The following is a 24,839-nucleotide window of genomic DNA, read 5'->3' as shown; positions in this document are numbered from 1 at the left end:
CACAACTGTAAAAAGTAGCAGACTTCTTCAAATGCCAGTGTGTCAAACACTCAGCAGATGTTGAGAGTCTCCTCAATTTGCCTTTCTACATGCTTCTGGAAATTGTTTTCTGCACTTTGGCTGCCATCTAGGGGAGAATGATGCAAAACGAAGAGATTATATTTAATGTTATCAAGAAAATCATTGGTTATATATGCCAATGGTGACATGTGCTAAAACGCGGCTACTAAACTGGAGTGTACTCCATTTACTTATCATCACCAAAAGCAGCACAACACTGATGCTGACCTAGAGCCCTGCTGCCTGTTTAATCTGCTTCTGAAGATGATGCCTAAAGGGCACCATATTAAGTCACTATTCTATATCTGGTAGTGCCTTCTATTACTTGGCCTTCTTCTCTGATTCAGAGAGAGGTGGCAATCTTTCCACCACATTGGGAGTGCTCTCCTTCTGAACAGATAGAAAGTTGCAAACAAAACTATGGAGTTTCCCAAGCAGAAATAGGGTAACATGCACTTTGAACAACCTAGATGGCTTAAGGCAATGTTTTTCAACCTTGGTCTCCAGAGGTTATTGGCATACTCCTAGGGATAGAATTTTCTGAACACCTTCTTGTGTTTATCCACACAGGTATTTTGTTTTTTGTTTTCCAATTCTTGTCTCATTCTTCAACCTTGATGAGGTATCTCTGCCCCACCACCCACCCACCCACCATTTTGGTAAAAATACAGTTCCTGCATATTACGTGTATCATATAATGCTGATTATGGAGGAATGATTCCACCACATGCTTATGAAAGGGATACAGGCACTTCATGATAGTACACTGTCTTAAGAAGCCCCAGGAACCTGTCGTTCCTGCAAGATATTCTCCTTAAACTCTTCTGGAAAATGGAAAACTCTTTTGGGGGGTCTTCACTTGGGAAAGTACTTGGTGTGGCATTGCCTACTCCCTGGGGTTGCCCCACAGCCTGTTCGTCAACCTCCCAGAGTAGACCCATCTTTCTGGCCTTCCCCAGGAGCTGTTTAATATCTGAGCCCAGAGAGTCTGGGGAAATTGTCTCCCTCTCCCTCTTCCCCATCCTCCTCGTCCAGGAAAAGCTCACTTTCCCCCATCTGAACAGATGGATTTCGCTGTCTACTGGGATCAGGGATATCCTGGTCACATGGGTGCTGCCTTCTGGTGCATTTCAACCCTTTCCAATCCCACCCGCCCACTGCCAAATGTCCAGACGCCTCCAAGGCTAAAGAAAATGGACACCAGGAGAAAAGGAGAAATCTATGGAGCCAGGAGAAAACGTGGCAAGCAGAGGGAGTGGAAAGAGAAGTTAGGAAAGAACAAAGGAATATCCCTTCCAAAATGACATCCCCAGCTTTTCTCTTTTCCCATGCCTGAAGCTGGCAGAAAGAGCAAACTGCAGCAGAGTTGGCAGAAATTTGTTGTTGTTTTTTTAAGATATTTATTAAAGTTTTCAAAATTAATACAATAAAAGAAAATCAAAAAAGAAAAAATAACAAAAAATACAAAATGGTTAAAAACACATAAATTTCACAATGCTTATTTTTCATTAACATATTTCCCCGACCTCCTCATACCTCCCTTTTTTGTATTCCAATTCCAATTATTAGTTCAGCAAATCCTTATGTTCCAGTTCAAATTATAAGTTCAACAAGTCCTTATCACAAAGACCTTAATTTTACCATATTTTTTCCTTTATAAAAACCACTTTTTTACTTTATCCAAACTTAGTTCTCATCCAAATCTATATAATGGTACTTATTCTTAAAACATTTCCCTAAGGTCGAAAGAAAGTTCCCTTCCACAAATTTCCAATTCTCCTAAAAATAAGACAAAAGAATAAAACAAAAGAGCAACTTATATTATGTACACTCTAAATTCCCATTTTTCATTCCACCCATCCCCCTTCCCGGTTTCAGTCCCCAACAAATCTCAAAATAAAACTATCAACCCGGTGATCTTATGTCCAAGGCTCTTAAGTCTCTCTCATAACTCCTCTGCCAGTCTCTTTGATAGTCTTTAAAATTCAAGACCAAATCTCGATGAGACTCCCGCCCTGCAGCATCCATGTTTCTTCCAGCCAGGCCTACGTACTTGAAAGTAAAGCCTATAGGGTGTTCCACATCTTGTTTCATTCTCCTTAGGATTCCAGATATCCCCATAGCTCCAACTTCCAACTGAATCAAATTTGTAATCCAAGGGTCATATGATCTCCAGATAAGGAGGTCTCTCCATTCTTCATTTTCCAATTCAGGCCAGGCTTCCATCTTCAGAAATTTGTTTCTTCTTATTACCATTGTGTCAAGCTTCGAGTTAAAGCTCACCTTTTGCACCTGCAGGGTTGAGTCCCCCCCTTTTTTCTCTTCAAAGCAACATTATTCTCCTTCTCAATTTTCTCTGTTTGTTCAGTTAAGTAAAACTCCTGTACCAAGTTCTTATCAAGTTCATTGCTCGTGCTAACTCTTGTGCCCAAAGTTGTAACATTTGTAGTCAAAACACCTATTTGACCTTGCAGCTTTCCCAAGAGAAAGAAAGTCTTGTTCAGTTCAGACTGTACTTCCTTACCAACTGCCATTCTTAAACATGTCAAGGTCAAAAAAAAACAATTTCTCAGCTGGTTCTTAATGCAATGTCCCAAGACTCCCTCTAGGGGGATTTAAGTTTCTTTTTACTCCTTTCAGCACAAGACCAATAGTTCCATACGTTAAATTGTAGCAGTCCTTCCTTCTTTTAAAACATAAACTTGTAACCAATATAAGCAACAGAGACAAAGTCGTCTTTTTGTATCTTAACAGCTAACTTGACAGCTGTCAAATTGTTCAATTACTCCTCAACCGGCTCTCACAGACCACTCCCGGGTCCGGGGGGGTGGCACGTCAATTTTTAAATTTAGTCCTTCTCCCGCAGGTTCCCCTGCTTCCAGATAAGTTTTCTTGTAATCTCAATCAGTAGAATTAAAATCTTTTGCAAAAAATAAAGTTCTCCACGACCTTAGTTGAAGGTTCTTTACTTTGGAATATTTACAGAACGGGGAGGCAGACTTCCTGTTTGGACCTTCCCCGATCAGTGCCGAATTTGAAAATATTTAAAAAATCCAATTTCCATACTACTCACGGGTTGTTGTTTAAAGTCCAAATTGTTCCAGGAAAAAGGCAGCGCTCTCCGGCAACAGCAATGCGGCTTCGCTCCATGGAAATAGCCGATGACTCTCAGCACCGCACCACTTCTCCCTCTTCACTTCGGAGCCTGTTGATGGGTTCCTTAGTGGGTTGGGGGGGCGCTAAAGGTGCCCGCCGAGTCCCATGGTCACAGGCTTCATCCGCCTGTGATTTTTGAGAGGGTCCCCGCTTCGCCGCAGCGGATACGACCCGTTTCACGCGGAGCTGGTCCCTCCAGTTCAGAGGAAGGCAGCCATTGCCGAAGGCGCCACCCCGGAAGTCTCCAGAGTTGGCAGAAATTTGAACTGACTAGGGGTTGCCCTGCGCATCAGCTGTACCCTCTCGAAAGTTTTGACTTCCTGCCAGTGGACAGGTGGGTGGTGACAACCCACACACAATATCCCCCTTCCTCCACTACAGGAGTGCAGGTGGAAGTCCTTGCAAGGGCTTCTGCTGATGGGACACATTAGGTAAGTCTTGCCCAGCGGCAAAGGTCTACAGCTGCACACAAGGCTGTTTAATAAACAAATCTATCATCCCAAAATATAGCACTAGTACCATCTAGGGTCTTACCTTATCTACTCTTGAAAAGGACAACTATGGAAGAGCTGAGCAGGAAACAAACCTGGTTTCGAATCTTCACTCCAGAACCCAAATTTCTTACGAACAAACTGGAAATCTTTTCAGCCCTTCCAAAACACTGAAGTATCTTGGCAAGAATTTGTTTTGCTATAAATTGTTCAGGGAGGGGTGCTTATCCCATTTGAAAAACCCTGTTGCCTTTTCTAAAGGAGTGGTGGGAAACCAGTAGCCCTATAGCATTCATCCCTGAAGTGATTCATGACACTCCAGAAACAATTTCCAAAGTGCACATGTACTTTTATAAAAGACTTTTTTGAATATGGAAGCAGTGGTAGAAGATATGGTTAATTTTACTCACATGGGCATCTGATGCATAAGCAGCAACTTGCAGACCAGAGGCTGTACATACAGGGACTTTTCTGTGGTGGCTCCATTTTTGTGGAATGCTCTCCCCACGGAGGCTCGCCTAGCACCTTTACATACCTTCAGGTACTAGGCAAAAACAGTCTGCTAACAAGCCTTTGGCTAAAGCCCTTTAAACTGTGGGGGGCTTTATTACTTTTGCTTGCTACTATGTTATGTACTTTTCCTTTTATACTGTAAACCACCCTGTGATCCTCGGATGAAGGGTGGTATAGAAATTTAATTAAAAAAATAAGAATGGTTTTTTGTCTAGAAACTAGTCTTACTTCCTGTATCTAGTGTGTTTTCCTCATGAGATCAACAGCATTTGACACATGCTTGTTAAAGCCTTCTTACAGAAATTTTTCAACTTCGTAGTAATTTTAAAATTCCAAACACTGAAAAACCCACACTAAGTAATCAACATACATCTCAAAAATTACCAAAGGCTCTCTGCATTGCTGATTTCAATGTCCGTAAAGCATAACAGTAAAAACTACATCCTGTATAAACTATTCTGAACAGGAACAGTTTTTAGTCTTAGAAACTTAGAATACGAGGGAGAAGTGGAAAATAAAAATTCAGGGAAGGAGGGAAAGGGAAGTCCATATATATGCTTTTGTTGTTGCTAGTTGTTGGTAGTTTATTTTTAAATTTTGCTTGTGCTTTTTTACATGTTCCTTTTGAATCACTTGTAAGGATGCAAATAAAAATCCAGTCTGCTTATACAGCTCAATAAGAACTTTGAAAAAGTCAAGCTGCGGTCTGTTTTCTGCATCTGACCCAGTGCTGAGCTTTTCACAGCTTCAGAACTTGCTTAATCCTGTCATCTGCATAATCACGTCATAACAAAGTGAATACAACTAGATTACACATAAAAGTATTTTAATACACAAAATAGTAAATAAAAGTGGCAAGCTTATTTTAAATAACATCTTTAATTAAAGTTTTTGCAAAGGCAAAATATTAAACTTAAAATAGGTCTTAGTACATCAAAATACTAAGTTTTCTAATTGTATTCCAAGCATGGCCTTTGAAACACATCCTGTACATCCCAGGAAGAGCATCCTTGATCTTCAATTGTACAGATTGAATTTTACAAACATAATAAATATATTTACCCCCTTACACATAACAGTATATGTACAACAGCAGTTGACAATAGTAGCTCAAGAACAGCAACTAAGGATATTTTCCACTTCCCTAAATTATTTGGTACTCTAGGCACACAGGAGCAAGTTAATGCATGATGTTACCACATGTGGCTAGCCTGCTTTTATCCTTCCACTAAAAAAACAAAACCCTTTTGTTCTTTGTTAACATCCAAATCAAGAATTCAAAAAATAAGCAAGTAGTTTTGTCACAGGGGAAAATGCCAAATTTCTGAACATTCCTGACCTACTTTAAAAACGGAGAAAACAAACAACCAATATTCTAATATCTTCCAAAAATGGAAACTTAACTCTTAAATTACAACTGATATAGCTCATTTCAGCTCAAGGTCTGCTATCTTGAATATAATGAACCAAACTAATTATAATTTGTCAGGTTTGGGATTGTTCCCCACCTCCATAAAACAAAGCCAAAAGAGACTTTTTTTTAAAAAAAGCAGAAGAGCAGGGATTTGTGAACAAGTGAAAAGTTATTTCTTTCCTCTCTCTTGCACTGGAACTACAGAGTTTTCACTCAGCAGTAATAACATGGGGACATTGTTGCTGTTTGATGTGAACAGACCAAAAATGAAAACCCAAAGGTGCTAACACTATTTTAAATATGACATTTCTACAAATCTGGATATATCACACGTGTTGCATGTTCTTTGCTTTTTCTAGCAACTGTTCTTCAATTACAAGTTTCATCCCCTTGAAAAAGACAGCTAGCACAATATTTGTATTTGTGAAATCATGATCCATTTCCAGGGAGATGACCAATGACAAAAAGCAGGTTATGATATAGGTTGGAGAAAGGGAGATGGAAACTCTGGTTGCCACTAGGCAGCTGGAGCGGGGAGGGGGACACACCTTACACATTAAATTTAAATAGTCCAATATAAAGTTCTTTGTGACAGTATCTAAAACCTCCTTAAAAGTCCATCTTTAATGTAGACGTTTCAAATGATTGCACATACTAGAAAGCTAGTAAGATTAGACTTGGTGTTTGTTACAATTGAAACTCTGTAGGACATCTACAACCAAAGGAATCCAACGGTCCTACATATCACATCAATCAATGCAAAGCAGGAATACCTGAAGATTGCAAAGGCACAAGACTCTCACCTTTGTGTAATCACTCTGTAAATCTCCCATTGCCCTGATCAAAACATTTAAAAGTTGCTTTCTCTATATCCCTGCCAAGGTGCTCCTGTTCTCTGTGCAAATCTAAACATAAGCCCTTCTTGCAAACCGTTAATTGCTTCAGAAGCAAAGATACTGAATAGAAACAAATTCAAAGTCTAAAGGGGGGGGGGAATCAAGTGACAAAAAGCTTAAAGACTAACCATGGGGACACCTTGCCCTCCCAAAAGGAATGATGATTTTCAATGGAAACCTAACAAAAAGGTCTGCTCAATTACATTGTTAAAACCATGATTAAAATTCAAGTACAACAATAAGTGTAAGCAAACTAAATTCTTACAGCAAGCTGCTACAATAAAATGAAATTAAAAACACACTTTTTGATTTTAAAAAGGAACACTTGATGGAGCAAGTAAGAGCACAAGTTTGGTATGTGACTGGCTTTCAGAAGAACTTCACAGGTACTTGTTAACACCCTCACCAACCAAAGCATACCCACAATTAACTTGCAAGACACTATGCCTGCTTCCATATAGGCCTATCTGTAGGTCACTTTTAAAGCTGTGGTATCCTTTAAAATAAATAAAAGGCTAAAGACAAGCAGCTGTTCAGTGCCCATGATGTGCACAATGCAAAGTCATCTGTACAGTATCTGGGTTCCAGTAATGAATAGTAAATGGTAGCCTATTGCAGCCTATTTGTTTCACAGTGCAATATTTCTGATTGGTCTGAAGCCTGTATTAAATCATACATGAAAACTAGGATATACTCTGAGTGGGCCATAAGATACAGAAGGATGCAAGGAAAATGGCAATTGATCTCAATATAGTCACAATCTTGGCATGTTAAGTAGTGGCATATATTATTTTAAACCTACATTGTTTTACACAGTGGGAATAAAGTACTTACACGCACCTTCAAGTTCAGAGCTAAAACTGCACCCAGTGATGCAGGTTTAATAGGCAATATATATTGTATCAGAAAGTGGGAGGAAATGTTTACATTTAAAAACTTTTGATGCTTTATGAATGTCACTATACAACAGTACTGACAAATTTGGCTAAACTTTAGCAACATCCTGGGTGCAGAAAGACCTAACTGCTTATTGCATGGATCTTCTGTAAGCAGGAACAACTGACGCATCTGAATCAAAATGCAAAGAAGACAGTTGTGAAGAGAAGAGGAAGGAACTAATACATAGTGCTGATTAAACACAGTGGCCATTTTAATAGAAAAACATTTTTTATAAGTTTCCTTTTTCATACAAACACAAGCACTGAAAGAAGGGCAAGGGGGTAATCTGCTCTTCACTGTTTTTCAGCTGACTAGTATCCTCCAGATCTTATCACAGGAAATCTGGAAGTGCATGTCTTCCATTATCTGGCCTGAACTTCAACCCCACCATATTGCAAAGAGGCCCTGCATTTCTGAAAGTCTAATTTCCAAAGACCACGGCCACAATCACAGAAAAAAACAGCCTCAACAGCAACTTTCTGCTATTTATTGAGGAACTGATTAATTGAGCAATTACTGCTTGCTCTATTATCAGAGCTAGGGTGATTTTGTTCACTATATTTTTCAGTATTACTGAAATGAAAGTGGAAGCTCTTTCAATGCTGTAGATAGACCCTTTCCCAAAGTACATACTCACTTGCAACCTGATTTCATAACCAGCAGTGCACACTCACTTGGCAATGGGAATACACATTAAGTTTAGGTTAACCAGTGAAATCATATTTTTAAAGACTGATTTCTGACAAGCAATAATTCAGCACATAGCAGACGAGATTTGCTCAATCTTTAAAGACCTTTCGAAAGAGCAGGAAGACCGAGACATTAAAAGCTTCCATCGGTAGACCCTTTAAAATACAACATCGCATTAAATGAAAGATTCAGAATTATTAAATTTAAAATACAAATGAGGATTTTGGTACCAGGATCAAAATTTATATAAAAGGCCTAAAACTGTAGATAAAATTATTATGCATGACCCAGCACAAGGGCTTTAAAAATAGTTTTACTCATACAAGGTAATTATTAGAACTCAATGCTTCAGTCCTTACTGTTTGGTTAGAAACCTCCACGCAAGTTTAAGCAAGATTCTCACCAACCCCACTCCTAGAAAGAATGGGTCAGCACAATTTATACACAAGACACACTAAGCTTTTCCCATAGTATTGTTACCAAAAAAGAAGAGTTCCTTCAAATCAGTGTATGGGGAGATTAAGCCTCACATGCTAGTTACCTTTATCTATAGGAAGAAGTGGTTAATTAAGGTATTAATACAAAACCAGCTTTCAGGCATAGCTAGCTGCACCAATGCCTCAGCTTTCCCATTTGAAGTAGTGTCAACGTTGCCATGCTATTTCTTTGTTCTAGCAGTCTCGGTTCTACTGTTCTTTTCCGATGCGCAGATATAGATTTCTGTTGAAGTGTTATGTCCAAGAATCAAAATCTCCTGCTTTTGCTTTGAGAGTTTGTTATGTGTAAGGAACTTCACCATTCTGCATCTCCAATAGCTTTGGAAAATACATAATCTCTTCCATTAAGATTCATGATTCCATCTTTGAGGTGAAACTTCCACTTGTTCTTACTTCTATGAATCTGTTGAAGGAGGGAAGCCAAAGTTGAAGAGAAACATCCCAAGCTTAAAATACAACATTTGTTAACAAAAACCTCCCACCCAAATCTGCTCTGGAGGGATGGATAAACTGCCCAAAAGAGCATGGGAAGGGTAGCTGGAGGTAGAAGGGATCTCACAAAAAAATACCTCTTCCCCTTCCACAGGAGCTTCCAGACAGATATTATGTCCACTTTGAGGGAAGCTCAAACCAGGTTCCTTCTGGCTCTCAATCTCTGGTCTTTCATGTACGAGAAACCCCCTAAAATAAGGGGTTTATGCTGCTCACAGGTGTGTGAACTGCTTTATACACATTCCCTCCACTAACCCTAGTAAAGAAGGGTTTCATCAGAGTGATGCTCTGAAACCACTCTAGGACGTACGGCAAGAGGGAAGCAGCCATGCTTCCTGGAGTAACTTCAAATCAACATGACACCGTATTGTATCACATTGCCCTAAAGCCCTTCTAAGATACGTAGTCAGAGGGAATAGGCACAGAGGGGCTCACATACTGTTGTATGCAGCGTAAGATCCCTTTTTTAAACCAAGGGAAGAGAACCTGGGCGCAACAAAAGCAGCTCTTTGTGCCTCACTGTTTGGGTTCTTGGGACTCTCATAGGCCATGCCCCCTCCCCAAACCACACTCCACATCAGCCCTGCACCCTACTTGAGTCAATGGAATGCATCTCTGAACTGTGATCAACACCTCTTATTTGGATAGAGGATGCAGACCAAGGTGTCCATATGTGTGTATGCAAGTGAGTGTATGTGTGAGAACACCTCTGACTTTTGCTTGGCTGGTATGTAGACCACTGCAAAGAGATAAGCATCATATCCATTGTGCCACACTCAAATTTTCCTTGTGTCCTATTTGCCAAAGCCATACAGCCTGTAGGAGGTTGCTAATAAGGCAATGCAGCCCTCAGGCTGAAAAAGATTCCCCATCTCCATATTATGAATACTTCTAATAAACTTTTACAAGCTCATGTAAAATTAACTGGAGACATGGTTTAAAGGTTTAAATAAATGATTCTAACTGCTTAAATTTACTAAGAATTGCAGCTCTAAATTGTCAGCAAACTGTACTAGGAAAGTGAGGTTTTTACCACTATTAATACAAATATAAAAAATATACATATTCTCTCAAGTATATGGTTTTTGCAGGAGGCAATGCAGGTTTTAGGAATCATATTTGTCAGATTTACCTTGTCATACTGGCACACAACAACATTCTCAGTATCAAATAATTCCTGCCCTTCTTCATCACTCACATCATCTTCGCTATTCAGAGGCTCCTAGAAAATATTTGAGTATTCAGATGACCCAATTCATTAAACATTACACATTTATATAGAAGTCCTACACAATGAAGACACCAGTTTTAAAATATACATATGTGCATATTACCTAGTCATGCATGTTCTTTAACTGACAAAAGCTCACCACTTTGAGCTCCCGTCCCCAACCTTTCAAACCCATTTATCTAATAAGAGATTTTTTTTCCTATCCTACAACCAACTCAGCTAGAATTAACACATTAATGTTATCTATATGTGCTGTGAAAGTCTAATCGAAGCAGACACCTCAAAATTTACCTCCTCAACTTGGCCATCTTCGCCTCCATCCTTTTCTTTGTCCTCCTCTTCATCATCATCATAATCTTCCTCCTCTTCCTCCTCCTCTTCAGATGATGTGTCACCCGCTCCATCTACCTGTAGCACCAAAGGTGCCTGTGGCTGTGCTGTTTGCTGCTGAGGTTGCTGCTGACCTGCTGCAGGAATCTGTGCTTGTGTTGCTGTGGGTGCAGCCACTGTTGTAGGTATTACCTGGGTTTTGTTTCCTGTAAATAAGATCTGCTGGGGTTGGATAATCACTCCCGTTTGCTGTGAGATACCTCCAGGAATAGGAGCCAAAACCTAGGCAAAAATAATTAAAACAAAAGCTATTGTATCACAGCTATAATTCCTACTTAGTCTCTGTTTTTGTTTCTGTAATAAAACAAGCAAGACAATCTACTTCTGTTTCTTGCAAACCTCGCATATGAATATTTATGTTCAATAATTATTGAGAAAATAATTATTAAGAACTTGGCAGTTATTAAAATATAGCCTAATTTGATTAACAGCTAGCATTAGACACTGCTTAGTCCTTTTTAGCTGCTGCCACCTCATGAAGCAAAAGAATGGAGACAGACTTGAGTCCTCCTTCCATTCCACTATCTTCCTCCAGTGCAATAGAGGGAGGACTCAAGTTTGTCTCCATTGTTTTGCTTCATAAAGTGGCAGCAGCTAAAAAAGGACTAGGCAGTATCTAATGCATCTTCATAAGTAGCAATGGATTCTCTAGTCAGGACACCTCTTATTTGTTTAGACTGTTCAAATCCATGTTGGCCTCTTTCCTCAAACACAGACCAGATGGGTAAGGCAATAAGGGATTGTTCTGAAGCCGTTTCCAAAAAGAGCTGCCCCTAATCCTGCTTAATTTCATTATGCTGATGTGTTATAGAAGAAAGCAACATGCTAGCTTTATTATGAATACATAAAACTAGTTCAGTAACTAAACACCATTCATTTCTTCATCTACAAGGTGTCAGCAGTGTTTACTCTTTTAAGTGAGTCATTGTTTAACTTTACTGAAATCAATTATGCCACAGTCACAACAAAAACAATGTTTGCTCTGTCCCTAATTATAAATACTTCTTCTCATACCTATCTCCTTTCCCTTAACTCTCCCATTTTTGTGCTAACATGATACCTGCAAAGTGACCTGGAAGATTCCCCTTAGTTAACCAAACAATCTTACTTGCTGAATAACAGGAGACTGTACCCCACCAGGTTGCATCTGTGGTATAACCTGTTGCTGTAGAACCACTTGCTGCTGTGGTTGAATGATGTATTGAGCTCCATTGGCAGTTCTAACCACCTGTAGGATTTGGCCTGTAACAAAATGAGTCCATTTGAATATCTCACGTAACTTGTGGAACTTTCTCTTGACCCAAGAGCCAATCATGCAATGAACTGACACACACACACACACACACACACACACACACACACACACACATACATGAACTGAAGCATTTTTACAAAGGAAACCAATAATGTTACACTGGGAAAATTCTTAACTCAATGACATGTCTATTGATACCCTACAAGTTTACTGTTTAGCCATGTTAGTTTTGAATCATGTGAGCTGCCTTGCTGAATCAGACCAAGAAGTTCACCTAACCTTACATTTTGTCTACATTATTAATTAACTAGAGGACTCTTGGAGGCTCAAAAGCATAGTGTGGTGCATTTGTGCCTGTTCCTACACAATTGCCCCCGCACTGGCTTGGCACTGAGCACCGAGAGATCTCATTTACTGTTTGGGCAAGCAGAACATGCATCTCTCCTCCTCCTGCTGCAGTTGCCATGCTAACGTGAATATGCAGCTTAACAAGTTGCTAACCTGCCCTCCCACATGTCTGGTCTATGGTCTTCATGCCCCATGTTCTGATAATGAAGATTGCAGGATTGCCTCCCAAGAAACAGAACAAGTGGTGGTGACATTAGCATGGTGGGTAGTCAGAAGACCATGAGGCAAGTGGTTCCCTTTCCTTCCCCTCCATGTGCTTTGATGTTATGCTTCTTGTTCTCCACTTCCAAAATATATACTTTGATACATTTTTATGTTTGAAATTCTAAAGTATAATGCTATAGAAATGCATATTGACACATACAGAAACAAACAAACAAACAAACAAACAAACCTGAATTTGTGAGTATCTGCTGAACAGGAGTAACCCCAGCTGGCAAAGCCAAGGTAGCTGCAGTAGCTGCAGCACTCTGAAATATAAGAAACTAGTTTAGCAGCAAAAATAAATTATATAATGAAAACACAGATTTAAGACGAAACAGCACATGGATTTCAATAGTCGATTATGTGTCTCTATATTAGAATAACAACAGCTTTCTTCTTCCATCCACATTTTTAACTGCTTTGAGCACTTCTTAATTTATTAAATTTCTATACAACCCTTCATCTGAGAATCACAAAGCAGTTTACAATGCTCTTACACTTCTTGTAAGTGTATGGCTTTTAAGTCAGTTATAGTACTGTTTATTTTATAAATACAAATATTAAACAATTAATTCCCTTTTCTTCCAGTTCACTCAACAGGTCTACCCAGAGTGGATCCAGAGTTGCCATGGACTAGAGGAGGAAACTGGGGGTGCAATTTTAGCCGGTTATTTCTGCCGTCTCCTAAAAAGCTGCTCTGGAGAATTGAGGGACTCTGGGATAGTGTAGGAGGCAGCACAGGAAGCTGCTGGGGCACTAGGCAAAAAATGCTTCCCTCAACTTCCACCAGCAGGAACCTCCACTGACTCACATCCCTTCCACAGGGAGGAGGAGCCCTGCTGTTCATGAAAAAGGACACAATGGATTTAACCTGTAAAATTCTATAAAAATATTTACCTGTGAAATAATAATTGACAATCTATTCAGAATTCTGGAAAACCACCAGACTGCTGCATATAACAGGGACATGAGCTTGTGTTCTGACATAACTCTGAGCCACACCATGGGTTACCTCCTGAAAGCAGGAGTGGTGGTGGAGTGAAGAGCCCATTATTTCTGCCCTGTGCACCTTCACATTGTGTATTCACCAGTTTATGTTTATCTATGACTTAAAGTGATTATGTAAACCAGGTCCATATTTAGACCTTATATTAAGATCTTTTTCTTGATAAGTAGTACACAATTTATAACTTATATAATACATTTAGCTACTACCATAAGTGTTCTGCTTTTTTAAAAAAAGACTAAACATTCAAAACAGTCACTGAAAAAGAGGCATAAGCTTATACAATTCAATGTTATTTTGTACAGTGCGGGTTTAGTTTTTCTTTATGCAAACTATAATTTGGCTTGGTCACAAACAATCTTTCCTAATTGGTTCCTGGCATGCTTGCCTTAAAGGTAAACTGCTTAATCTTACCATGCCCGATGCATTCATGTGCTGTATCAGCTTGGAATCTGGCATAATAACTTGTTGTTGAGGTGCTACAACACATGAAAAAAAGGTAATCAATGCTTGAATCACCACAGAATACTTTGCCATAGCTTATTATTAACACTATAATCATAGAACAGTGTGTGAGGACTTATATATCATTCTAGTCCAACCCACTAATCAATGCATGAAATCCAGAATTGAGCATCCAACCAACATCTGCTCAAAGACTTCCAGATAATTCTCCTTTTACCATCAATAAGTTATCCTAACAATAAACCACAATCTTTCATATTGTGATTGAATCCCATTAGATTTAATCCTGTCTTCTGGAGAGGTTGAGAACAAGTCTTTGTCCTCTTCTATGAGACAGACCATCAGGTATTTGAAGAATGCAATTATGTCTCCATTCAGTCTTCTCTTTTCCAGGCTAAACATATCTAGTTCCGTCACTCTTTCCTCAAAGGTGTCATTTTCCATCATGACCATCTTAGTTGCCCTCCTCTAAGCCTATTCTTATTTGCCTATATCCTTTTTAAAGTATTGTGTCCTAAACTGGACACAATACCCCAGATGAGATTTCACTAGCACAGAATAAAGTGGAACTATTATTTCCTGTGACTTGGAATCTATATTTCTATAAGCTTTTCTGCAGCTGTATCCCTGTTTCATGTTCTGCTTGTGATTGACTACAATTTGGGGGAGCTTTCACATGTACTTACAGCAGAATAAAGTGGAACAAGTCTTGTGACTTGGGATCTCCAATTCTGTACCCATGCATTTTTACACACCACACACCCCGGAAATATAGAATTTTGCATTTTGTTAATTTAAGCCCGTTTCCTTTCCCTCAAGATAATTTTGAATCTTATTTTAGTCTTCTGAGATGTTAGCTAGCCACAGCAGGTTTGGGTCATCTGCAAATTTCTTAAGAATTCCCTCTACCTCTTCTTGTAAATCACTGATGAAAATATTGAAGCACATTAGAGCCTGGACAGAGCCCTGTACCACACCAAACTTTCTTCCAGTTTTATAAGGAGACATTGATGAGCATTCTCAAAGTATGGTTTTCCAATTAGGTATTTCACCTGAAATCACACTAATCTAGTTTGCATTTAACCAATGTTAACCAAAATATTCGTCATCATTTTCCCCCCCTAAAAGCCTGATAAATTGCACTCACAGCAATCCCACAATCCACTAAACTAGTAACCCAGTTAAAGGAATATTAACCAACAATGTTTCTTCTTCAAATGAGGTTTTCCATATCACAATCTATTTATATTGTGGACACCAACACCAGATACATACCTCAGTAGAAACAATTCCTAACAAACTTAGAAGTCTTGAAAAGGTGTATGGCAATTATCACACTCACTGCAGAAGGTTCAGTTTTACCTCTGTGCTTGCTAAGAGAAGTGAGTTTTTAGTTTAAGTTCATATCCTTTACTATTATATGGAAGAGATCATATCCACTACAATATTCCAAACATTTTAAGCCAAGGACCTAAAATCCTAACAGAGAAAGGAAGAACAGTAATAAGCAGGGTGTGATGAGCCTGACCTATGCTGAACATGAGCACTACTGTTTGGCCAACTTGGTATGAGGGAAGCCATCTTAAAAGTCCAAGACTCCATTTTGTAAAATAGCTTAGCAGTTTGTGCTTTCTTTCTTTAATTATATCTGTTACATAGATTGAATGGTTTGCCACTCATGCCTCATGATAAGGACACCCCAGGAAGCAAGTTTTATTTCTGGTTTTATACTCACAGCCTACTCTTTACCAAATGATCCAAGAGGGTTATAAAAATATTACAATTAAAAAGCAGGTGCAAATTACATTAGAATCATAATGTAAGGAAGTTGTGTATTCTGCTTATTCTGCCTGTTTGGTTTAAGAGTCTCAATTTAACTGAGTACTAAATTAGATGTGATACCTCCTGGATTGTTTTACTAATCTGAAAAACATCACGGCATTTGAGGAGTGATGAATGTTTTCCTCCATCTAAAATGCACCCCCTCTACCTGAAGCTCCAATTACTTCTGTAAAAGGGAGGAAAAGATACAGAAACTTCTGTTTTTGTCTAATGCAGATGGGGTTGAGATTTAGCCAATCTTCAAACCTGCCCAGTGTGCCAAAGCAGTAAATCAGAATGCTGATAACCGTATCTGGTTTGATCACAATAAAATATTTGTTTGCATCTCCAGCTCTAATTGGTCCAGGGTGCTGGTGGTTTATTCTGTAACAGAAGCCTTACATTTGAAAAAGGCTGAAAAGTCACTTGAAACAAAGATTCTAACTGATGCTGGCATGGAGACACATAGGCTGATGAGAGCCTCTTCAGAGCATGGGAGGCCATTTGGGACTTTAGGAAGTACACATTTTATTTAACAAACCCTGCTTAATGAAGCCATAGAAGCCAAAAAATGATAAAAGAAACATTCTTAAGTAGTTTTTATATATTGGGTGGTATTTAACTATGCTCTATTCAAAGTAGAGCCATTGAAATGAATCATCACAACCAAGTTAGGTCCATTAATATAAATGGGCCCCATTAACATCAATGGGTCTACTCTGAGTAAAACTTGCTCTTTCTGTTTGTTCTCTGTAAGCAAATGTTTAACTGAACAAGTCTTTTGCTTAAGGGATTTAATTAACTCCCATTTTTTGAGAGCATGCCTAGATTGCTTGATGGCCTTATGTCCAATTCAACCTGAAGGAAGCAGATAGCTCATTCCCCAGCCTATACCACATGATTGCCTCAAGTCAACCAAGTGGCTTACTCTAAGGACCAGATTCAACGAAGCTGGCACACTAAAAAAACCTAAACCCAGTGCAGTGGGGCTTTCCTCCCTTGCCTCCCCCAAATCTGCTCTGGCAAGCAGAAATTCTTGCACTGATAGGAATGATCAGAAGAGCATGAATTCCCCCCGTAAGACTTCAGAGTTGCCCACCTCCACTAAAAAATATTGTAATTGCTGGTGGCAGCAATTAAGAAATAGCTCTTGCTAGCAGATTAATTGCTGGATGGCATGTACTGAGTATTTTATGGGATGTGGGTGGTGCTGTGGTCTAAACCACCAAGCCTCCTGGGCTTGCCAATCGTAAGGCTGGCAGTTCAAATCTGTGCAACAGGGGGAGCTCCGGTTGTTTTGTACCAACTCCTGCCACCCTAGCAGTTTGAAAGCATACCAGTGCGAGCAGATAAATAATTACTGCTGAGGCAGGAAGGTAATGGTGTTTCTGTACTGTCTGGCACTTGTCACAGTAGTCTGTACGCCAAAAGTGATTTAGTCAAGGTAGCCACATGATGCAGAAAAGCTGTGGACAAATGCCGGCTCCCTCAGCCCGAAAGTGGAGGTGAGAGCAGCACCCCATAATCAAACTCCACTGGACTTAACGATCCAGGGGTCCTTTACCTTTACCGAATATTTTATTTTGTGGAAGTAAAATAAAATGTAGGGAAGATGTACCTAGGGTTTGGAGACCTGGGGGCATTTCTAGAGAGTGTAAAGCATAAGACATTCATTGTTACTTAGGTGTTGCACAGAATCTAAACATTAGTCCTTGAGATAGCACTTATGTACCACCTGCATACATTTTAGCAGCAGTATGGATATGTCATATTAGACAGCTGCCATTTGGAGATAATCATCCTAAAAATCAGTAAGATGAAACAATTGTTACTTTCATCCATACTAAGGAAAGACAGTATTGTTTTAATAATAATAAAAAAATCTGAATTGCCTTACTGGTGTACACATTTGATTTTTGTAGAAATTCATACTATGAGATAGCGTATGCTAAGCCCAGTCATGTTCTAAATTATTGTGGCACTCGTGGACACCACAGGGCACTGAGACGAACACCTCCAGCACACACAGAGGTCCACCGCCTTCCCAGTTTTTTGTTTGGGGAGCAGTAGTGCCTGCATGTTTGGGGTTTATTTGGTAAATGTACGTGTTTTGTATTATTTGGGGAAGATTCGCAAATTTTTCTTTTGTTAAATGAGTTTTTGGTGCTCCCTTAAATGTACTCTCCTAAATGTTTTCTAAGACTCAAATAGTTTGGAGGTCTGTCCTAGAAACAACCACCTGCAAACACTAGAACAGCTCCTCATACTATGCACCTCACACTTGCAGTCTTCACTTACAGCAGTTCTATTTTTCTAGAAAAAGAGGTGCTGGAACTCACAATGAACACCTCCCTCATTCTCTTAGAATTGCAATGGCACCCACCTGAGAGGTACTGGAACAGAGTTCTGACTGAAAAAAGCCCTGACATCCAGTAATATTTGAAATTATAGTAAGTAAGTAAGTGGAAGGACATTTTATGAGCAACTGACACTTTAAGATGGGGAAATATCAGTCAATTAAGGACAAATGAATCTGCTTTATACCATATACACTATATACTTAGTGTCTACACTGACTGGCAGTAGCTCTCCAGCATTTCAGACAGAGGATGTTCCCAGCCCTACCTGGGGATTGAACTTAGGACCTTCTGCATTCAAAGCAGGTGCTTTGCCACTGAGATATGGCTAGTTGTGATACACTGAAGACAACTTGTAAATTGAAAAGAAGGAATTGAGAACTTGTACTCCTGTTAATTTTTCTTTGTATGAAACATTGCTGTAACTTTACAAAGCCTCAGATCCAGAAAGGAACTCGGTTCTTACCTTGCTGTGTTGCAGGAATAAGGACTTGCTGTGTCTGGGACTGCTGCTGAACTGTTGGCTGTGGCTGTGGGTGATGGTGATGATGAGCATGCTGTTGCTGTTGTTGTTGTTGCTGCTGTTGCTGCTGCTGCTGCTGTTGTTGCTGCTGCTGAACTTGCAGCAAAAGCTGCTGTTCCTCTGAATGAAATCCATCTACAGCCTTGGACTGCAACAGCTTGTTTTCCCACAGCTGTGTTTATTAAGCAAGATTCACTTAAGGACACTTTTCTTTTTACATATATCAACTATATACTCTCTACATTATTATTACTGATTCAATGAACTCTCTCTTATCTATTCATTTTGAAGGGAAGTGACCCAAAATCCTCTGAAAAATAAAAGGAACCTATATAGTGCTTATGAATTTGGCTCCATTCTGTATTTGAGTCTCCTTTCACTCCTATCCATGTTGATAGAAACTGCATGTCTGGATGATGCTAAGGGATATCAGCAACATAGTAAAAAAGACATCTATTCTGATGTCATAAACAGCCATTAGAAAATATTCTGCACCAAGCCAATAAAGCTAAGATACAAAGCTTGCTCTTTACTGGAATGAAATATTTTGTTTCCTGGATGAATATTACTGAATGGAATTCCTGAGATATTCTAAAACTTTTTAAAAATTTCATTTCACACATTAGATTGTTCATTTACTGAAAATTTCAACTACAAGAAAATTTCTCTCAGTACAATGGAGGGAAGACAATTTGATAATGAAAAATGTTCACAGCATACTATTAATCTTTGCAAAGTCATTAAGCAGCAGTCACATTAAAACCATTATACTCTTAGATCTTCTTCAAAGAAAGGTGACGTAATTATGAAAACCACTATAAAACACTTATATTTAACAGCAGCATTTAAAGCTTTGAAGAGTTGATGTAGAGCAATGGCTACAACTTCCCACATCAAATGTTAATCCAGCCTTGAATTCACTAGGTGGCCTTAGTTAAGTTCTCCACCTGCAATTCAGGGGTAGCAATGTCTTCCATTATGGGCCTGCTCTAAGGAAGAATCTCTGCAAATGTATGCAGAATACTTGGAGTGACATGCTATATAAATATTTACAGCATACAGCCCTTCAAGCTGAGTTTTATGCACTGACTGCTACAAGGTTGCAAACAGCAAGTAATTTGTAGTGAACATAACTTACTGTTTTCAGTTCAACAAGAACCTGTTCATCAACACCCTCATCCAGAAAGACCTCTCGGACATCATTAATGACATCTTCAATCACAGACCTATATAGTTTAGGCTGCAAAAAGTCACAGATAAGACCAGCTTATTAAATGAGATCTATGCTAGCAATATTTCAAAACACTTCTAGATATATTTTTAAATTACTGAACTACTGTTTCACAGATAATCCTTGGGGGTACTTCTTTAATTGTCTCAAAAATTATATATTTTTTAAAAAGTTATTAAACCATCACATATGTATAACATTCCAGAGAATTTTAACACTTCTAGCAACAAGACAATTAATGCAGGGCTGGGAAACCTTTGGCCCTCCAGATTGTGTTGGACTACAATTCCAGTAATTCCCAGCCAGCATGGCAAATGATTAGAGATGGTGTGAATTGTAGCCCAACCATTGTAGCCCTGATCTAGTATGTAGTAACCTTGATTCACAAAATGTGAATCAAACCAAAGTACTCTGCTCGAATTCAGTCCAGTTCAACTGATGTCAAGTGGGACTAAAGCTTCAATTCACACCATGTGTACTAAAAGTGGCAGCTTTTACAGCACAAATCATATGTAGGTCTAGTTAGATATAAACACCACTGTGCTCACTCGGATTTAACCCAAGGTACATAGAATCACAACAATGAAACAGTTTAGCAGCACTGAATTCAACCGGGCTATAATGCTGAACACTCAGCTGCTAAACTATGAACTGGAGAAGAACCATTTTTCTCACTGTACCCTGTGCATATATAGTAATTCATCTATCCTTTGACACATGTAAACATATGTACACACAGGTATTTTTAATACTGCTTTACTATGCAAGTACACAATTCTTGACGCACTTCTATTAAGCCCCATTGAGCTCAGACTTGGTTCTTTATAAACATATACAAGATCAGGCAAGAGCTTGTAAATGCTTTAAAAAGCAGAACAACAAACTGTTCTCTATTTCACCGAATATACATTTTTTTTTAAAAAAAACAGCTACAAGGACAGAAATGCACCAGCCGCTTTGCCATCAAACAGCCACAGCAAATTGAATTTGAAAGCTGAGAGCGGCAGCTTCTGAACGAGAGAGCGCGAGCTCCTTTCAGCTTGCAAGTGCAGGCACCTCCCAGCCTGCTTTCCGCAGCTCTCTCCCTATTTAAAGGCTGATGTGGTGTTTAAATGGAGAGGCGGTGACGTGGGGCTGGAAAGCACCTTCCCATCCTGGCAGAGTCTATATTAGAGAGCGGCAATGGCTCTATATAAACAGGGCAGCCACAGGGAGGAGGAACACAAGGAGAGAGAAAAGCGAGGGGAAGCCATGATGGATCTGAGAGCAAAAAATAAGAGCGGCCAAATCTGCAACGGAGCCGCCTCGACCCTGGTTTGTCAGCAGTGGTTTATTGGGATGGGGGGGAGTGTTATTTCCCCCCCTTAGTGAATTCAGTTTGTTCTTTTTTAAAAAAATGTGAAACGGGGAAATAACGTTAAAAGGGGCAGGGTTATTTTGTTGTTGTTTTTCCCTTCGTGTGACTGCTTATTGCAAACCGATGTGGAAAGCGAGAGACTCGGGGAAACTGTGTCGTCTAGTATTAAACCGAGACGGGGAAGCGTAGAAAAGGGAGGCGGGAAAGGAGGAAGAGAGGCTTAATCGTTGTATTTGTTACAGCAATGCTAAATAAAAACCTTTTCTGGGGAAACCTCGCACGGGCTTAAAAGAGTGCTTTCTTTTTGGCGCACGTCAAAGATATTTCCGAGAAAAGATGGGGGTTGGTGGGAAGAGGAGGAAAGGAGGAAGAGAGACTTCGGTTTTGTTTTTTTTCTTCTTCTGCCGGGTTAGGAATTAAAAAGTGCTTTTCAACCTTTGGTCACCGACACACACATACATTTAAATTTTTCAAAAAAAATGAACACCCACCCCAACCTCCTCGCTCAGAAAGGGGGGAGAGAGAAAGGCACCCACCACCCGGGCGGGAGAGAAAGAGGCGCCAGGGGAACCCGCCGCTTCTGTCTGTCTCTCTCTCCCACGCCCTCCGCGGAGGGGGGAGAGCCGCTGAGCGGGAGGCTGCCTCGAGACGCCCGCGGCGCCTCTTCCGCGGTGACCCCCGAAGCAGCACGCGAGGGAGACGGCGGCTGCTCCGACGGAGACAGAGCGAGCGAGCGCGCCTCCCTCCTCCTCTGTGGCTCCGGGCGGAGGCCGAGCGAGGGTCCACTCCTGGCTCTCTCTCTCTCTCTCTCCCGCTGCCCTCCGCCCATACTACGACTACGACCACCACCACCGCAACAACCGCCTCCCTCTTCTCCACACAAGCCCAGCGGCCCTCCCGCCTCCCCGCCTCGAGGCTCCCCCTTGCGTCCTTACCACGGGGTTTGTATTAGCCGAGCTCGCCATGTCCCGCGCCAACCCCCCGGGCAGGACACCGCACACCCCCAACGAGGCAGCGGCTGAGGCAAGAGCAGGCAGGCGGGCGGGCGGCGGCTGAGGCACCTTCAAGCACTTCTCTCCCTCCCCCCACCCCCCTCGCCTCTCTCTTAAGGGAAGACCGCGAGCTGAGGTAAACTGCTGGCTCCTCTTCTCCTCCCCCCTTACTTCGCGCGCTCTCCGTCTTCCCCTCCCTCCCCCCGGTCTCGCCTCAGGGGCTTCCCCGCGCCCTCCGTTCTCTTTCTCTCCCCTCTCTCTCCCTCGCCCGCCGCTGACGGGGAAAGCGCGTTCCGAGGCCGCCCTCCCCCCGCGGCCCGGCCTTACACGGCGGCCCTTGGGCTGCAGCCGCCAGCCGCCTGCTCTGCTCGCTTCGCCCCTTTATATAGCGAGTGCCGAGCAGCTGCGCGAGCGGCCAGAGAAAGGGGGAGGCCGGGGAAGGGAAGGGAGGGGGAGGACGGCCACGTCCCGCGAGAAGGAGCGAGACGTTCCCTATCGCCCTCCTCCTCTTCACGACTTCCGCTTTTTTGACGCCATGACAGTTATACCGAGGCGGAAGTCCGAAGTGGGAGCCGAACCGCCATGGCGGCTTCCTTGGCTTTTCCGCTGCTCGCAACGCGCGGCTCTTTCTGCCCGAAATTTGAGCCGCCTTTATGCCCGACGTGTAATGTTTAGCCATAGAGACGCCGAAGTCTGGAACGGCGCGCTCACGGGCGACGATGGCTTTCGATGTTTTACCTGAAGTTTAGCGACTCTACATCTGTTCCTATCTCTATAGGTTGGGGAGACAAGTCGCCCATCGAGTGCGTGCCCAGTTTCCATGTGCGAGGCGGGAAAACGTAATATAAACTATGCGGCCTCTCTAGGCACACACATCTCTATCGTATCGTGTCCCTTTTGGGGTGGCGGAGGCGTTGCCTGTCCTGTTCTATTAGGCACCGGAAGCGCCGGTGTAAGCTTCGTGGAGTCTGTCATCCTTGCCCCCGCCACTCAAGATCATGGAGGAGGGGGAGGTTTATATGGCGGGGAACTGGTAATGCTGACCTGTTTCTCATCAGCTGCTCTGTGTGAATCTGAAGTTGGCGCCTCCACCCGTTTGAGCATTATCTGGGGTTTAGATGTGCTCAGCAAGCCAGTATTTTAGTGGCCGGACTGGTAAAACGCGCACTGCAAGTTAGCGGAAAGACAGTAAACCTCATTTGTCTTTCAAAGCGGCGAGCGAATTCATAATTTATTTGTCACGTCTATAGCCCACGTTTCCTCCAAAGGGCACAAGGTTGCCCACACGGTTCTCTTCTCCTTCCAGTTTACAACACTCTTGTGGTAGGTCAGGCTGAGAGACTGTGACTGCCTAGGGAGCTTCATAGAATAATTGTTGAGCTGGAAAGGGATCCTGAGGATAATCTGTCCAACCCCCTGCAATGCAGGATTATGCAGCTGTCCCATACAGGGATCAAACCTGCAAACTTGGCATTAACAGCACCACGCTCTAACCAGCTGAGCTATCTAGTGGGCTTAGCAGGGATTTGGACCAGCACTGTACCCACTATGCCACACTGGCTCTAGGCTGCAGCCCTAACCCCACTTACCTGGGGATAAGCCCCATTGAATTAAGTAGGGCTTACTTCTGAGTAGACATGGTTAGGATTGCACTGCTAAACTTAAGAACTGGTTAGAAAATGTCATGTCTCTATAGCAGCAAAGAGACAGCCCAATCCTATACACATATATACAAATATAAGCCCCGCTGAGTTCACTATTTACTCCCAGAAGACTGGGTATAGGATTGCAGCCTTGTTGCAAGCCATTTCATTTTGTAGTCACTTAATGGGAATTTATTTTATTTATAAGATTTATAAACCACTTGATCAAATATTGCTCAAATGGCATATAAATAAAATGGTAGATAAAACAGGTGAATTCCACATAACTATTCAAATACTGTATACATTAAATAATTCTCATTAAAACACAGACAAAATAAGGAAGACTTTTAAAACAAATGTAGGTAGCTAAATTATATTTCTTGGTAGGTTTGTCGAAATAAAAAGATATTCAGCAGGTAGCTAAAACACTATAGCAAGTGGGCCTGTGTCAATAGGCACTGAAGTCAGTGTGATGAAGTAATACAGTGTAAGATAAATGCCTTGCTAAGGGATTGATTCATTGAACAACTAAAATGATTATCAATATTTCTCTGCTTTTATCCACAATGAAGCCAATCTGCTTTGTCAATTAGACTAATTAAATTCAATGTGATTTACTCCCAGGTAAGTGTGTATTGTGAAACTTCCAACCTGAAACTGGGGCATTTTAATGACGATACTGCCTGTAATTCACCCCCATCACGCTGTTTTAACACTTGTGTGGCATTTCTAGTTATTTGTAGTTAATAATTTCCTGGAGTCTGGCCAGTTTCAACACAGTCTATCATGAATGCAGCCCAGATGG

The 24,839-nt window shown here is 41.0% G+C and overlaps 1 protein-coding gene across 4 annotated transcripts; it reads right to left on the bottom strand.

Moving 5' to 3' along the window:
• Positions 1-5,080: 5,080 nt before the first annotated feature.
• GTF2A1 (general transcription factor IIA subunit 1) lies at positions 5,081-23,225 on the bottom strand. Of its 4 annotated transcripts, none has more exons than XM_053377767.1 (9): positions 23,127-23,225; positions 19,947-20,048; positions 18,752-18,980; positions 14,057-14,121; positions 12,827-12,902; positions 11,878-12,011; positions 10,671-10,991; positions 10,281-10,370; positions 5,081-9,059 (listed from the first exon to the last, which is right to left on the bottom strand). In XM_053377767.1, exons 1-9 carry the CDS (start codon positions 23,208-23,210, stop codon positions 8,952-8,954), a joined length of 1,209 nt encoding a protein of 402 aa, XP_053233742.1. In that variant the 5' UTR covers positions 23,211-23,225; the 3' UTR covers positions 5,081-8,951. The 4 variants fall into 4 exon arrangements, with proteins under 4 accessions (XP_053233742.1, XP_053233753.1, XP_053233762.1 ...); XM_053377778.1 differs by lacking the exon at positions 23,127-23,225 and adding an exon at positions 22,937-22,987; XM_053377787.1 differs by lacking the exon at positions 23,127-23,225 and adding an exon at positions 22,332-22,560.
• Positions 23,226-24,839: the final 1,614 nt, after the last annotated feature.

Source organism: Podarcis raffonei, chromosome 1 (assembly GCF_027172205.1).
Source record: "Podarcis raffonei isolate rPodRaf1 chromosome 1, rPodRaf1.pri, whole genome shotgun sequence".
Lineage (NCBI taxonomy): Eukaryota > Metazoa > Chordata > Lepidosauria > Squamata > Lacertidae > Podarcis > Podarcis raffonei.
This window is presented reverse-complemented; position numbering and strand designations above follow the sequence as displayed.

Coding starts and splice junctions, on each gene's coding strand:
- GTF2A1 (XM_053377767.1), bottom strand. CDS start 23,210: ATGGAAACTGGGCACGCACTCGATGGGCGACTTGTCTCCCCAACCTAT. Junction 14,122..18,751: donor TATTCCTGCAACACAGCAAG/GTAAGAACCGAG, acceptor CATGTGTTGTAG/CACCTCAACAACAAGTTATT. Junction 10,371..10,670: donor AAGATGGCCAAGTTGAGGAG/GTAAATTTTGAG, acceptor AATATTTTCTAG/GAGCCTCTGAATAGCGAAGA.